Source organism: Chinchilla lanigera, unplaced genomic scaffold, assembly GCF_000276665.1.
Source record: "Chinchilla lanigera isolate Chin_1 unplaced genomic scaffold, ChiLan1.0 scaffold00023, whole genome shotgun sequence".
Taxonomy (NCBI): domain Eukaryota; kingdom Metazoa; phylum Chordata; class Mammalia; order Rodentia; family Chinchillidae; genus Chinchilla; species Chinchilla lanigera.
Genome location: NW_004955424.1, coordinates 22823111 through 22835685, shown reverse-complemented (window position 1 = coordinate 22835685; position 12575 = coordinate 22823111). Strand labels below are relative to the sequence as shown.

Here is a 12575-nt window from a genome sequence, read left to right as displayed (position 1 = left end):
ATTATTATGTTATCCTTCTTTTACTCTTTAAAAAAAAAAAAAAAGAGTCTATTGTCTAGTGACATAATAGCCATCTTAGTTTAAGTACACTCTATGATGTTCACACAATCCCCAAATCACCTCAGGATGCATTTCTCAGAAATACCCACTTCATAAAGTGATGCCTGACTGTACCTACGTATAAATACAAATGATAGGTGAGGTCTGCATCTCAGTAGTAGAACGTTTGCCTAACATCTGTGAGGCCCTGAATTCAAACCCTGGTACTGGAAACACAAAAATAAGTACAGATGGTAATACAGAGCAAGAAAAAAGCTGACCAAAGCCACAATGCTGCCACTTACTAGAAGATATCAGGACTATCATCCCCTCCTATTATACCTTAACAATATCTGGTGATATTCTGTTTAGATACTCGTTACGAAAGGTCTACACGAACATTAAATGTACAAGGGAGTTCCTCCACAAAGAGCCCTCTATACTAAATGATAGGTATAATCCCTCCAGAAGCCACTTACATTCCTGAGATTAATTTTTAAGATAATGGCAATTCCGAAATTATCATTATCAGTAATTATTTCATTATAGGTTTTTATCTAATCAAGGGTTACAGATACTTGCCTTTGAAGGTACAAATATTTATTTTTAAAGTACAGAAAACCACTTTTAATTTTAAAAAGTGAAAATACCTTGTAAGGAAGTCTGTAAGGTGCGTGAAAATCCACACCGCAGAACCTGAAGATACATCTTGGACAGGTGCCAGTACTGAGCAACAGCTGGGCCACGAACTTGTTTTCTTCAGTCAGTGGAAACATACTGAGCACAGGAACTAGAAGAAATGAAAAACTAGTGAGCAGCTTCTTGGTTTTACTGTCACAGACAAATATGTTATCACCCTTAAGGATTAAAATCTAGTGTGCGCACACATGTGTGTGGTATATGTGTGTGTGGTGTGTGTACACGTGTGGTGTGTGCATGCGCACATGTGTGTGGTGTGTGCATGCGCATGTGTGTATGGTATGTGTGGTGTGTGTGTGTGTGTGTGTGTGTGTTTAGTACTGGTGACTGAATCCAGGACCTTCAGACTCAGCTACAGCCCCAGTCCTTTTTAAATTCTGAGACAGTCTTGCTAAGTCACTAATTGCACATGCAATCCTCTTTAGAGTGCTAAGATTACAGGTATGTGCAACCACATCTGGCTTAATGCCTTTTTCATTATGTGCCTAAAGTATGAATTTGAAGGAAGTTTATGGGTCAAGCAGCCAGGTATAGGCGATGCATATCTGTACTCCCAGCTACTCCGGGGCCTGAGGCAAGAGGATCACTTGAGCCCACAAGTTCCAGGCCAGCCAGGGCAGGAGAGTGAAATCTCATCTCAAAAAACAGATGGATCAGGTAAAGGTTTCCAAATGTGAAGGAATTTAGCTTGCCATCCTGGAGTATGGTAATGTACAACAATATAACACAATCAATCAAAAAAATTAAGAATGGTTGCTTCTTAGAAAAGATGAAAACAAGGGTGAAATCTTATGTTAAATTTTGTATCACTCAGTATTGGTTGAGTACAGAGTAGCTAATTCATTAAATTTTTCCTATTAGAGATTAAAACTGAGTTTGCTGGAAAAAAAATCTTTGCTAGAAAAGATCAGCAAATGGCCATAATATGTGGCCAGTCTTAATGATAGTTCAGTAGTCAGATATTTAAACTAGTCCAAATTATCAGTTCAAAAGTATCTCCTTCACTTTGACAATATAGTAAACAGTAACCATTAGTAAAATGAGAAAACCTTGATCCACCCACAAGTAAAACCTCCAACAGAATTTATACAAAATATTCAAGAATAGTTATCTGCCTAAAATGTTATCCAATTTTCTTATTTGAACAAACTGAACAAGAAACAAAGTACTATATGGAGAATGGAGGAAATCAAATATAAATCTCCCTTTGCCAGGAAGGAAGAGTACTAAAAATTCAAATTACCTAATCACTCCATATTTTGCAAAAATAGGTCTGATTACAGAATTATTCCACATTAATTCAAATAATAAACTAGTGATATTTTATAAATCAATAACTGCACGGCAGTGTTTTGGAATAGTATAAATGTACTCATACAGATAAAAGATAGCAGCACCTTTCAATCTGTGCAATTTCATAATTTGAATGAGCTTGCTTGAAATGTATGGAAGAGTGAAGCTCTTACCAACAGTTTATGTGCAGATGTGATTCTTATGGTCCGTCTGTGCTTTCCAGCCCTTAAACTATTTACTTGTAAGTTTCTAAATCTTTGGGGCCACTTAAAAGAAACAGATCTTTGACACAAAATATTGAGGAAGATACGTATGTAGTTCCATAGACTTCTTCACCATAAAGACCAATTCAACAGTCACTATTATAAAAAAAGACTGGCTGGGTTCTAATTTGTTCATGTGAACGTTTTAGCAGTAGAGGAAAAGCAAGCCAGCCTTGTCCGGACACACCAGTGAGAACTTTCAGACGTCAGGATTAGGAAATAGCGTTGCTTAAATAAATATGGGCTCCAGAGTATTTCCAAGAAAGTACAGAAACACAAGAGCACCCTCTAAATAATGACATCTGTGTGGTCAAGTCATTATTTACAAGTGAGCGAATCCCTTCGCTGGGCCCACTTAAACTGTTAGTTTGATGCTGAGAAGAGATTAGGACTCTGCAATGGGCTGAACATAAGCATTTAACGCACATCCCGCCGGGTGTGGAGGCCCACCCTTGTAACCCCAGCACTCAGGAAGTTGAGGTAGGAGGATCACCGAGGTGAAGGCAAGAGGATCACCGCAAATTTGAGGCCAGCCTGGGCTACATGAGTTAATTGAAGGCCAGCCTCAACTACACTGCGAGACCCTGTCTCAAAGAAACCAAATAAATGTTTAAAAATCTTAATAATAAAGTACATGCTCTGCACCAATCCCCTCACAGAGAAACTGTGACTTAATCTGTCCTGGTTCTTTCTCCTCTCTTACACTGTCTCCCTCCCCTCCTCTCCCTGTCCCCCTCTCCCTCCTTCTCTGTGGGTGCGGGCGTGGCTCTGGGCATTGAACCCAGAGCCTCTTCGCACTGAGTTCCATCCCCAGCTCTTTTTCTGTTTTAAAATAGGATCTCGCCAAATTAATTGCACAGGCTGAGCTGGAACTTTCACTTCTCCTGCCTCAGCCTCCAGAGATTACATGCATGTGTCATTGTGCTTGGCTAATCTTTTAAATTATGAAATTATTTTTTCTCCTCTTTGCCATTAGTTAACCTCAAGCATTTGATTTAATTCAGAATTAATCTTTAATTTAAAGAGAAACAAATACAAGTTCTTCCAATAAACAAATCAATAAATGCTGTAAAAGGTCACTTCGTAGAGAAGCTTTTCCTGGGGACTTAAATATCCACACTCAAATTTTATGTTCTGTTTCCTGGGGCTTAACTGAATGTTATTTCTCCAGTAGGTTCACTAGAACGAAGGTATCATGCAAAGTCAACAAACAACACATAAGGATCTCCTGGCTCTGAGAAGTTCCCAAACCTGTTTAGAGTTACAAAACCTCCTGTCCTGAGTATTTTGAGGTTAAAAAACAATCTCAAACCTTCTTGAGTGTTTGTGTGTGTTAATAATCACAGCTACGGATTATCAACCTTTAAAAACCATTTTCACATAGCAACAATGTTGCCTCTTCTAAATCACGTTAATATTGAAAGGGGAGGATATGCCTTAATTTTGTTTGTTTCATCTTGATGCAATGAAATTACAGGACTTCATAAAGAAATCGTTGCTCCGTTAGTAGATTTATTATTTTTGAAAGCAAGCCCTGAGACAGGTATCTCACGCTGTCAGTTTTCCAGGGCTGTCTGCCACTGTCAAAGATTTCTGCTCTTTCTTCGCGTGTTTGTTTCACAGAAAGCAATCTGAAACAAGTTGCATCAGCTCTGCCTCCCACTTGCTCCAAGGGACCCGGACAAATCTCTTCACAAGTCAACCATAACTAGCCCAGTCTCTGATTAAATGGGAGAGGGAGGATTTTTCACCTTTCAGACAATTACGGAAACCATTCATCGAAAAGGAGAAAACGAACAGGGCAGGAGAAAACCCACCAAAATGACCAGAGTGAATCTGACACCGTGGGACCTTTTAAAATCCATTTCCACACACGCGGATGCCATTCCTCCCGTGGCGTGGGGCTTGGGCGTGGCGTGCCAAGGTCAGAGGTACTCACAACTTCAACGGGTACAAAGTTAGCTTTGGAATCCTACCGTGGCTCTTGAAAGTTTATACCAAAATCTTCCCTGAGTCTCCGTTCTGGCCAAGCAAGACCTTACCTCACTGATCAAGAAACTTCCCACCCACCCCTCCAGGCTAATAAAGCCGCTCCAGCAATAGGGAAAAGACTCCCTCCTGTCACACCTCTCCTGCACCCAGTCTGCGACTCCTACCTCAAAAACCTATCTGTCTTACCTTCTCCCGAGCTGCTGGAGCCTGAGGTTTAACCCTTCCGCCTCGCAAAGAGATTGGGGAAAGCTAAAGACAACGCACCCACTGCGTCTTGCAATTCTGTTCCCCTAGGAAACGAGAGCTACAGAACAAAAGTACTCCCCGCCCGAGAGGAATGAGCGGCCTCCCCCGTTTGCCTGTAGGGAAATCTGAAAAAGTGTCGGGTTGGCAACCTCACACGCCAGCTTCCCTGCCAGTGCTAGGGCGCACGGGGCCTTACCCCGCGCCGGAGTTGGGTAGTGCCACAGAGGCCTCCATGGCACTCAGTATCTAGGACATTGTAGCCGCCGCCAGAAATATCGATGAGCCCTGACCCTCAGGTTTAGCACCGAAACAGTCTAGGGCAACTAAAAAGAGACTATTTCCTCCGTGAATTCGTGGTACCCGCTCGCCCTTTGGCCTCAGCTGGAAAAATACCACACACTGCGACCTGCGTGGCCGGAGTGGGCGGGTGGAGGGTTCGGCGCTCCTCCCGCTGCGCCTGGCCGCGGTCGGCTGGTGCACCCCGCCTGAACAGTCCGGGCCGCCGCGGGAGCCGAGCGGAGGCCGAGAGATGGCGTCCCAGCCGCCGCCTCCCCCGAAACCCTGGGAGACCCGCCGCATTCTGGGGGCCGGGCCGGGACCCGGGCCTGGCCCCACTTTCCAGTGAGTGTGGGATTCTTCAAGGCGCGGATCTGGGGGGCCGGGGCGGGCACTTAGCAGCAGGCGGTTGAGGCCGTTACCCAGGAGGCTGTGGCGCCCCGGCTCCTGCAGCCAGTTCCCACCCTGGGTCGGGGTGCGGTGGAGTTGGGGTCCGCACGCCTAGGAGGGACTTTCATTGTGATAGTCGTTTCCTGTCCGCCGAGGACCCTTCTCCCGGAGCTCCTGGGCGCCTGTCTGGGTGCAAGTGCTTGGAAGAAAAGGGGCGGCTTCCTCCCCGTTTCTGGGTGCCGGACCCTGGCCGAGCTGCCTGACCCTCTGTCCACTCGGCCTGTAGCAGTTGAGAGCGTTTGCCTGGTCGGGGAGAGAGCAAAAGTCACTCGTACAAGCTGTTTACAACCTCTCGAGAAGTTGGTGAAAGCCCAAAAGGTCACTTTTACGCAACTGGATCTCGAGCCGATATACTTGGCGTGCTTTTCAAGCATAATTCAGCTGAGGTTTCTGACTGAGATTTGGAGAAGCTACTCTAAAACAGGAGCTGTAAATCTTTGGATGATCCATAAGTTTTCTCACTTGTTTATTAGAAGTTTTTAAAAACACATATAGACTGGCTCACGAGTACTTTATTATTTATATTTTTGTTGATGTCTTTCAGTCTGTAGCTTGTCACCTTCTTTACACTTATGTTCGATTTTTTTGTACAGATGTTTTAATTTTAATATAGCCAAAATTGTCACATTTTATTACCTGTGCTTTTTGTCTTAGATAAATCACTTCTACCTAGATCAGAAAAATTTTTCTCCATGTTTTTCCCCTCCTACTAGGGATTGAAGCCATGGCCTCATGCATGCTAGGCAATTGCTCTTTCATGAGCTCCATACCCCGCCTTTTTTTTTTTTTTTTTTTGAGAGGGGGGTCTTACTAAATTCTCGGTGGGCCCTCAAGCCTTGGATCCTCCCGCTCAGCCTCCCTCGTAGCTGGGATTATAGGCAAGCACCACCACATTCAGCTTATGTTTTCTTTTAAATGTTCTGATTTTCTCCTTTCAATCTTTAATTCACCGAGAAGTGACTTTGGTATACCAAAGTCAGTATGAAGTAGGAAATTTAATTTTTTTCTATATGAATAAGTAATCATCCCAGAAATATTTATTGAGTAATCTATTCCATCTTAGTTTATAATGCCATCTATCCCATATAAGGTTTTCCTAAATATGTGGTTCTGCCTTGGGAGACTTTTTGACTTGCTGTCCTGATCTGTCTGTTCTTTTGGTAGTAGCATACTGTCTTAAATTACAGAGCCTTGTAATTTTTTTGAGACTGGTCTCCCTTGTTGCCCAGGCTGAGGACAAACTCCTGCTTTCCATGTAGATAATCCTGGTATTTACAGATAAGCCAGTAGAGTGAGTCGGTGTCATTGTGTTGGTACTGAGATATTTGCTCTTTGTTTTCAATACATATCCTGGCACACTTCTCACTACCTTGCTCAGCTTTCTATTAGGAAGAAGTGTAACATTTTACGACTGGCTTTGCTGAATCTGTTCAGTGATACATATTGTCCTTTAAATATGAAAATGTGGCTTATTGCATTAGCTTTCTAATGATGGATTATCTTGCATTTTTGGATGAACTCTGCTTACTTCTGATTGTTTAAATATGCAATCCCGAAATCTATTTTGTTACTTTAAGATCTTTGTATATACGTTCCTAGGTGAAATTGAAAGTTACTTTCTTTGTACTATTCTGGTTTTGTATTAAAATGTCATAGTCTGAGAAATTTAATTCTAGTTTTTATTTGTTTATAAGTTATCTTGTCCTTCTTAGTCTTTAAGATTTTACATAATGCCTTATCCTCTGTAGCTTTATTGTGCTGTCTTGGATATAAATATACATATTCTTTTCTTTATTATCCACAGTGTTTAAGGATTCATATTTATAATTCAGAAAATTCCATATCAGTCATACCTTTAAATATTATTTAGGTGCTTGTCTAGCTTGTCTATTAAACATTATGTCAATATCAGGAATAGTTTCTGCTCCAGGTAACAATATCATACTGTCCTTTGTACTGTAAAGACATTTATTGTTTAATTAGCAGTAAGTCCAGAGATCTGCTGTCTCAACATTATGGTCAAGGAACCTAAGTTTTTCTTGGCTTCCTTTTTCTGGTCAACTTTCTGATGGTTTCAGCCATCCTTGTCTTATTCATACTCCTTTAAAAAGAACCTCTTTTTTTTCTTCAATCTGGTTGCTTTCAAGATACTCTTGTTTTTGGTTTTCAGTAATTGTACTCTTTTGGGCTTCCATATGTTTTTCTTTATGTTACTTTCTATAGAATTCATAGGGATACTTAAATCTGGACTTGATGCCTTCTATTTCAGAAAAGTTTTAGCCATTGTCCCTTCAAATATTGCTTCTGCCTGTCTCTTCACACCTTTAAACTAAGATTACATATATGTCAGTCATACGTGCTACAGCCTATAACGAACCAACCATAGTTTGTTTTGTGAGGGTTTTAAGAGGAAGTTTTCTGTCAGATGGTTGGGGGTTTTTGTTTTAATTTTTGTTTTAGAATTCTCATTTAATCCTGCTTTATAATTTCTATTCTCTGCTGAAAAAGTCTCAATTATCTCTTTTAATAGTAAGCACGGTTTTTATAGTTTCTTGTGTAGTAACTACAGTTTCTAGATCCTCTGTCAAGTTTTTTATATTGTCTGATAGTGCTCTTTTTGTTAAAACATGTAATTTTGTCATCATAGAGGTCCACTTTTTGTTTTTGGGTTTTTTGTTTTTCGGGTTTTTTTCGTCTTTTTTGAGACAGGGTCTCACTATGTAGTTCAGGCTGGCCTTGAGCTCACTTTGTAGCCAGGGCTGGTCTCTAACTCACAATGATCCTCCTGCCTCAGCCTCCTAAGCGCTGGGATTATAGGCATGCACCACCACGCCCAGCTAGATCCAGTTATTTTTAATGGGAGCTGGACATAGCTCCATATCCATTATGGTAGATAGACAATTTAGGGTAATTTGAATTCTAAGGAGGTATCATCCCTTCAGAGACTTTTACTTTTGATCAGCACCAGAGGACCCTAGCAGTCAAGGATACTTTAATCCAGTCAAAGATTGAGCTGATTTGAAACTATTGTTATCAGGGCTAGTCTATTTTTTGTTAACCTTTGCACTCTTACTTCTAGTGTATGGCCCTTTAAATTCCTAGCTGAAGTGCTATGCTTACTTCAGTCTCAGAGTTCACAACTCTAGCCAGAACTCTTAGCCCAGGGAGTTTGTTAAAAGCTCTGCCCTCTTACTCATCCTGTCAGCCATCTCTTCCTGAATTGGCCCTAGAGAAACACTGCAAAATGTGGGACTGGTTCTTTTTCCCTCATAGATCTTGACTCTAAAATTGTTTAGTGCTAGGCGTGGTGGTGCATGCCTATAATCCCAGCACTGGGGAGGCTGAGGCAGGAGGATCTGTTCAAGTTCAAGGCCATCCTGTGCTGTATAATGGGTTCAAGGGCAGCTGGGACTACATGGCGAGACCCTGTCTCAAAAAACAAAAAGTAAACAAATAAAAATAAAATTGATTGCTGGCCATGGTGGCACACACCTATAATCCCAGCACTGGGGAGGCTGAAGCAGGAGGATTGCCATGAGTTTTAAGGCCAGCCTGAGCTACATAGTGAGTTTAAGGCCTGCCTGAACTACATGGCAAGACCCTATCTAAAAAACACTAAAGAAAAAAGAAAAAAAAAAAGATTATTTAGTACCTTACTCTCTAATGCTTTATTTTTTTCTCTAAGGCTTTAAACAGATATTTTTCTATTTTTTCCCAGCTTTTCAAGGTGTTTTCAGTTGAAAGGTTAGTCTGATTCCCTAGACTACTAGTTAAAGTGCAATTCCCAAATTCTCTATTTCCTCTCTGCCCCTTAGAGTACAGCCACTAAGCTGCTTCTTATCTTGCAAGACAGCCCATGTCTGTGAGCCTCATGTCTGAGATTTCTAATGGATTGTTTTTACATTTACAGGTTTCATGTCATGTGGAGTTTTCACAGATGACATTGCTTTGTTTATCTATTTGATAATTTTAAATATATCTAGACATTTTGCTTATATTAAATTAGTTTTTCCTTGGGTGAATTTTTATTGTTAATTTTTGTGGCACTGGTTACTTAGGGTTTTTCATGTCTGGCATTTTTGATAAGCTCATTTTGAGTAAGAATTTCAGAGATGTTTTCTCTCCTTTCTTCCTCCACCTCTCTCTCTTTCTGTCTCTGTCTCTGTCTCTGCCTCTCCAACAGGTTTCACGTTTCCTCTGTCTGTCCCACCTGCCCCACTCTCATGTAAGAATCAGATATAAAAACAGTGGGATAGTTAAGGATGTCACAGATCACCACTGAGTTAATAGTAAGTTGATAACTTATTTTGGTCCCTGAGCTTGAGACCTTATCAGAGTCTCCCCTTTCTTAGGTCTTAGGTATTTTTTTTTAATTTTTATTTTTAAAGAAACAAAAAACAATGATAGGCACATAATGATGGTTAATACATTGCATATTGTTATTTTTAAATTAGTTACTCAGAATATAAGATATCAGCATTTAATTGTCCGAACAATATTAGCACAAACCTATCTTTTCAATGAACTGAGAGAAATTAGTAATATGGCTATTTTAACTATCTTTTGTGTATATATATATTTTTTTTCCTTTTACTTCTCCCTACTTTTTTCATTCCCCACACCAGTTTTTTTTTTTTTTCCTTTTGAAGTTACTTCCCATTTTACGATATCTATTGTACATTTTGGATCTCATTTACTCTTTCATCTTCTCACACTAGGGAGTTAATATGATGTTTACACATTTGCATCTGGTTTATTTCACTTATGCATATGGTCTCTAGTTGCATCCATTTACCTGTAAAAGTCTCCAGTTTATCACTTATGGCTGAGTAATACTCCATTATATAAAAAGACCACACCTTTTTTATCCATTCCTCGGTTGATGGGCATTCAGGTTGTGCTGCTATAAATATGAGTGTACATGTATCACTGTGGTACGATGTTTTTAATTCTTCTGAGAAGATACCCAGAAGGGGAATAGCTGGGTTAAATAGGACCTCCAGTCTTAGTTTTTTGAAGAATCTCCAGACTGATTTCCATCGTGGTTGCATTGGTCTACACTCCCACCAACAGTGAATAAGAGTTCCTTTTTCCTCTCCAGCATTTGTTACTGGTTGATTTCTTGATAATAGCCTTTCTTTCTGGGGTGAGATGGAATCTCAGTGTTGTTTTAATTTGCATCTCTCGATTGACCAGTGATGGTGGACATTTTTTCATATACTTATTTGCTGTTTGTATTTCCTCATCTGAAAAGTGTGCATTCATCTCCAAAGCCCATTTTTTTGGGATTGGGTCTTTAAATTTGGGAGGTCTGATTTTTTTTAGTTCTTCATATGTTCTTGATAGTAAACCTTTCTCCGAGGAACATCCAGCAAGCATTTTTCCTGCACTGTCTCTTCTCTCTGTTAAGTGGTTTCTCTTGCTGTGCAAAAGCTTTTTAATAAGATGAGATCTCAGCTGTTGATTCTTTGTGATAGTTCCTGTGCCATCAGGGTTTTATTCATAAAGTCTTTTCCTACCAATGTCTTCAAGACTTTTACCTATTCTATGTTCCACCAGATTTTATGTTTCTGTCTTAATATTTAGATCTTTGATCCATTTCAGATTTAGTTTAGTGCACAGTGAAAGACATGGGTCCAATTTTAATCTTCAGCATGTGGTGTGCCAGTTTTTCCAGCACCATTTATTAAAGAGGCTATCTTCCTTCCACTATATGTGTTTGGCCACTTTGTCAAATAAGGTCTGTGACTTTATAAAAATACATTGGCAGCAAATTTTTATAATATCTGTGTAGGAATTAAAGTATCAAGGCCTAACTTCCAACCTCAGACAAGCTAATTCCATTTGTTTTTGTTATTTCCTGGTAGTCTGAGTCCTGTTACTGCCTGATTGCAGACCCAGAATTAGTAAGCATTAGCCTTCCTTCCTATTTACATTTCTTTTTAGCTTCTGTTCCACAAACGTTAATTTTGCATTAAATCTAGATATGTCTGGGGGCTGGGGATTTAGCTCAGCGGCAGAGCACCTGCCTGGCAAGTGCAAGGTTGTGAGTTCAATTCCCGGTACTGGAAAAAAAACCAAAATCCCCCTCAAAAATAATAATAATAATAATAATAATAAAAATAGATATGTCTGTTTTGCTGTTTTGCTTCTACTTTGGAGTGGAACTGGTTCATCAAAGCCTGAATGTACTATACCATTTGGCAGTCTGCTGACACTCTTTTAAACTTTGCTCCATTTTTTAAAAATACTGGATTCAGTAAAAGAAAAAAAAAATGTAAGAGTTCTAATAGCTTGTCTGCAATATTATCATGCAAGGCTAAGTTAAAAATTTTTTAGCCTAGATTAGAAAATTACCATTTTGTAGTTACATATATAATACTAGGCAAAGATCATGAATGGATGTTAAACCAGGAGCTAAACAAGGGAATAGAATAATTGTGTGGGACCATAGTTCCATCCCACAGATCAGGGGTCCCAAACCCCTTGTTAGGAACCAGGACATATGGCAGTGTTACAGTTTGTGTCTAGATGTCCCCCCAAAGCCTCTTGCAATCATGGGGGCAGGCTTTTCAAAGGCGGCTGAATCTAGAGTTTGTGATTGAGTATGGTCCAGTGCTGGGATTAAGGGTGGGAGTGCTACATCTGCCCTAGGCCAGGTAGCCTGCGTACCATATAAAGGACAGACAGAGGCCCTTTACCTTCTCCCTTCGCTTTTGCTGCCTTCCTCCACCATGAACTGTTGCCCCTCAGTCATGTGCCACTTTGCCTTGGAGCCAGCTGCTTATGGACTGAAACTTCCACAGACTGTAAACTAAATAAACCTTTAATTTTGGGTGTCAGCCAGGCATGGTGGCACATGCCTGTAATCCCAGCATTCAGGAGGCCAAGGCAGGAGGCTCACCATGAGTTCAAGGACAGCCTGCACTACATAGTGAGACCCTGTCTCAGGAAAAAAAAAGCTTTGGGTGTCAGATATTTTGTGTCAGCAATGAGAAAAGTAACTAAGACAGGCAGGAACTGAGTGATGGGCAGGAAGTGAGCAGTGGGTGAACAAGCAAAGCTTCACCTGTATTCACAGCAGCTTCCCATGGCTTGCACTAGTACCTACACTCCACCTGCCAGAGCAGCAGTGGCCTTAGATTCTCATAGGAGCATCCGCCTTACTGTGAGCCAGGCGTGGCACTCGCCTGTAATCCCAGCACTCAGGAGGCTGAGGCAGGACAATCCTTGCGAGTTCAAGACCAGCCTGGGCTACAAAGTGAGCTCAAGGCCAGCCTGAACTGCCTAGCAAGACCCTCAAAAAGACCAAAAAAA

The 12575-nt window shown here is 40.8% G+C and overlaps 2 protein-coding genes across 6 annotated transcripts in view; one reads left to right on the top strand and one right to left on the bottom strand.

Moving 5' to 3' along the window:
* Window positions 1-4797, bottom strand: part of Pus10 (pseudouridylate synthase 10) — a 68532-nt gene extending 63735 nt beyond the window's left edge. The window contains exons 1-3 of one of the 5 annotated variants that reach the window (XM_005385751.2): window positions 4729-4761; window positions 4112-4235; window positions 690-829 (exon numbers count right to left, since the gene is read on the bottom strand). In XM_005385751.2, coding sequence (XP_005385808.1) covers window positions 690-815 — 126 coding nt within the window. In that variant the 5' untranslated portion in view covers window positions 816-829; window positions 4112-4235; window positions 4729-4761. The other 4 variants (XM_005385750.2, XM_005385749.2, XM_013514667.1 and 1 more) reach the window with 4 other exon arrangements.
* Window positions 4798-4967: 170 nt separating this feature from the next.
* The window catches only part of Pex13 (peroxisomal biogenesis factor 13), a 31151-nt gene continuing 23543 nt past the window's right edge, over window positions 4968-12575 (top strand). The window contains exon 1 of the mRNA XM_005385748.2: window positions 4968-5153. Within this exon, the coding sequence (XP_005385805.1) occupies window positions 5062-5153 (92 nt within the window). The 5' untranslated portion in view covers window positions 4968-5061. The remainder of the gene's footprint in view (window positions 5154-12575) is intronic.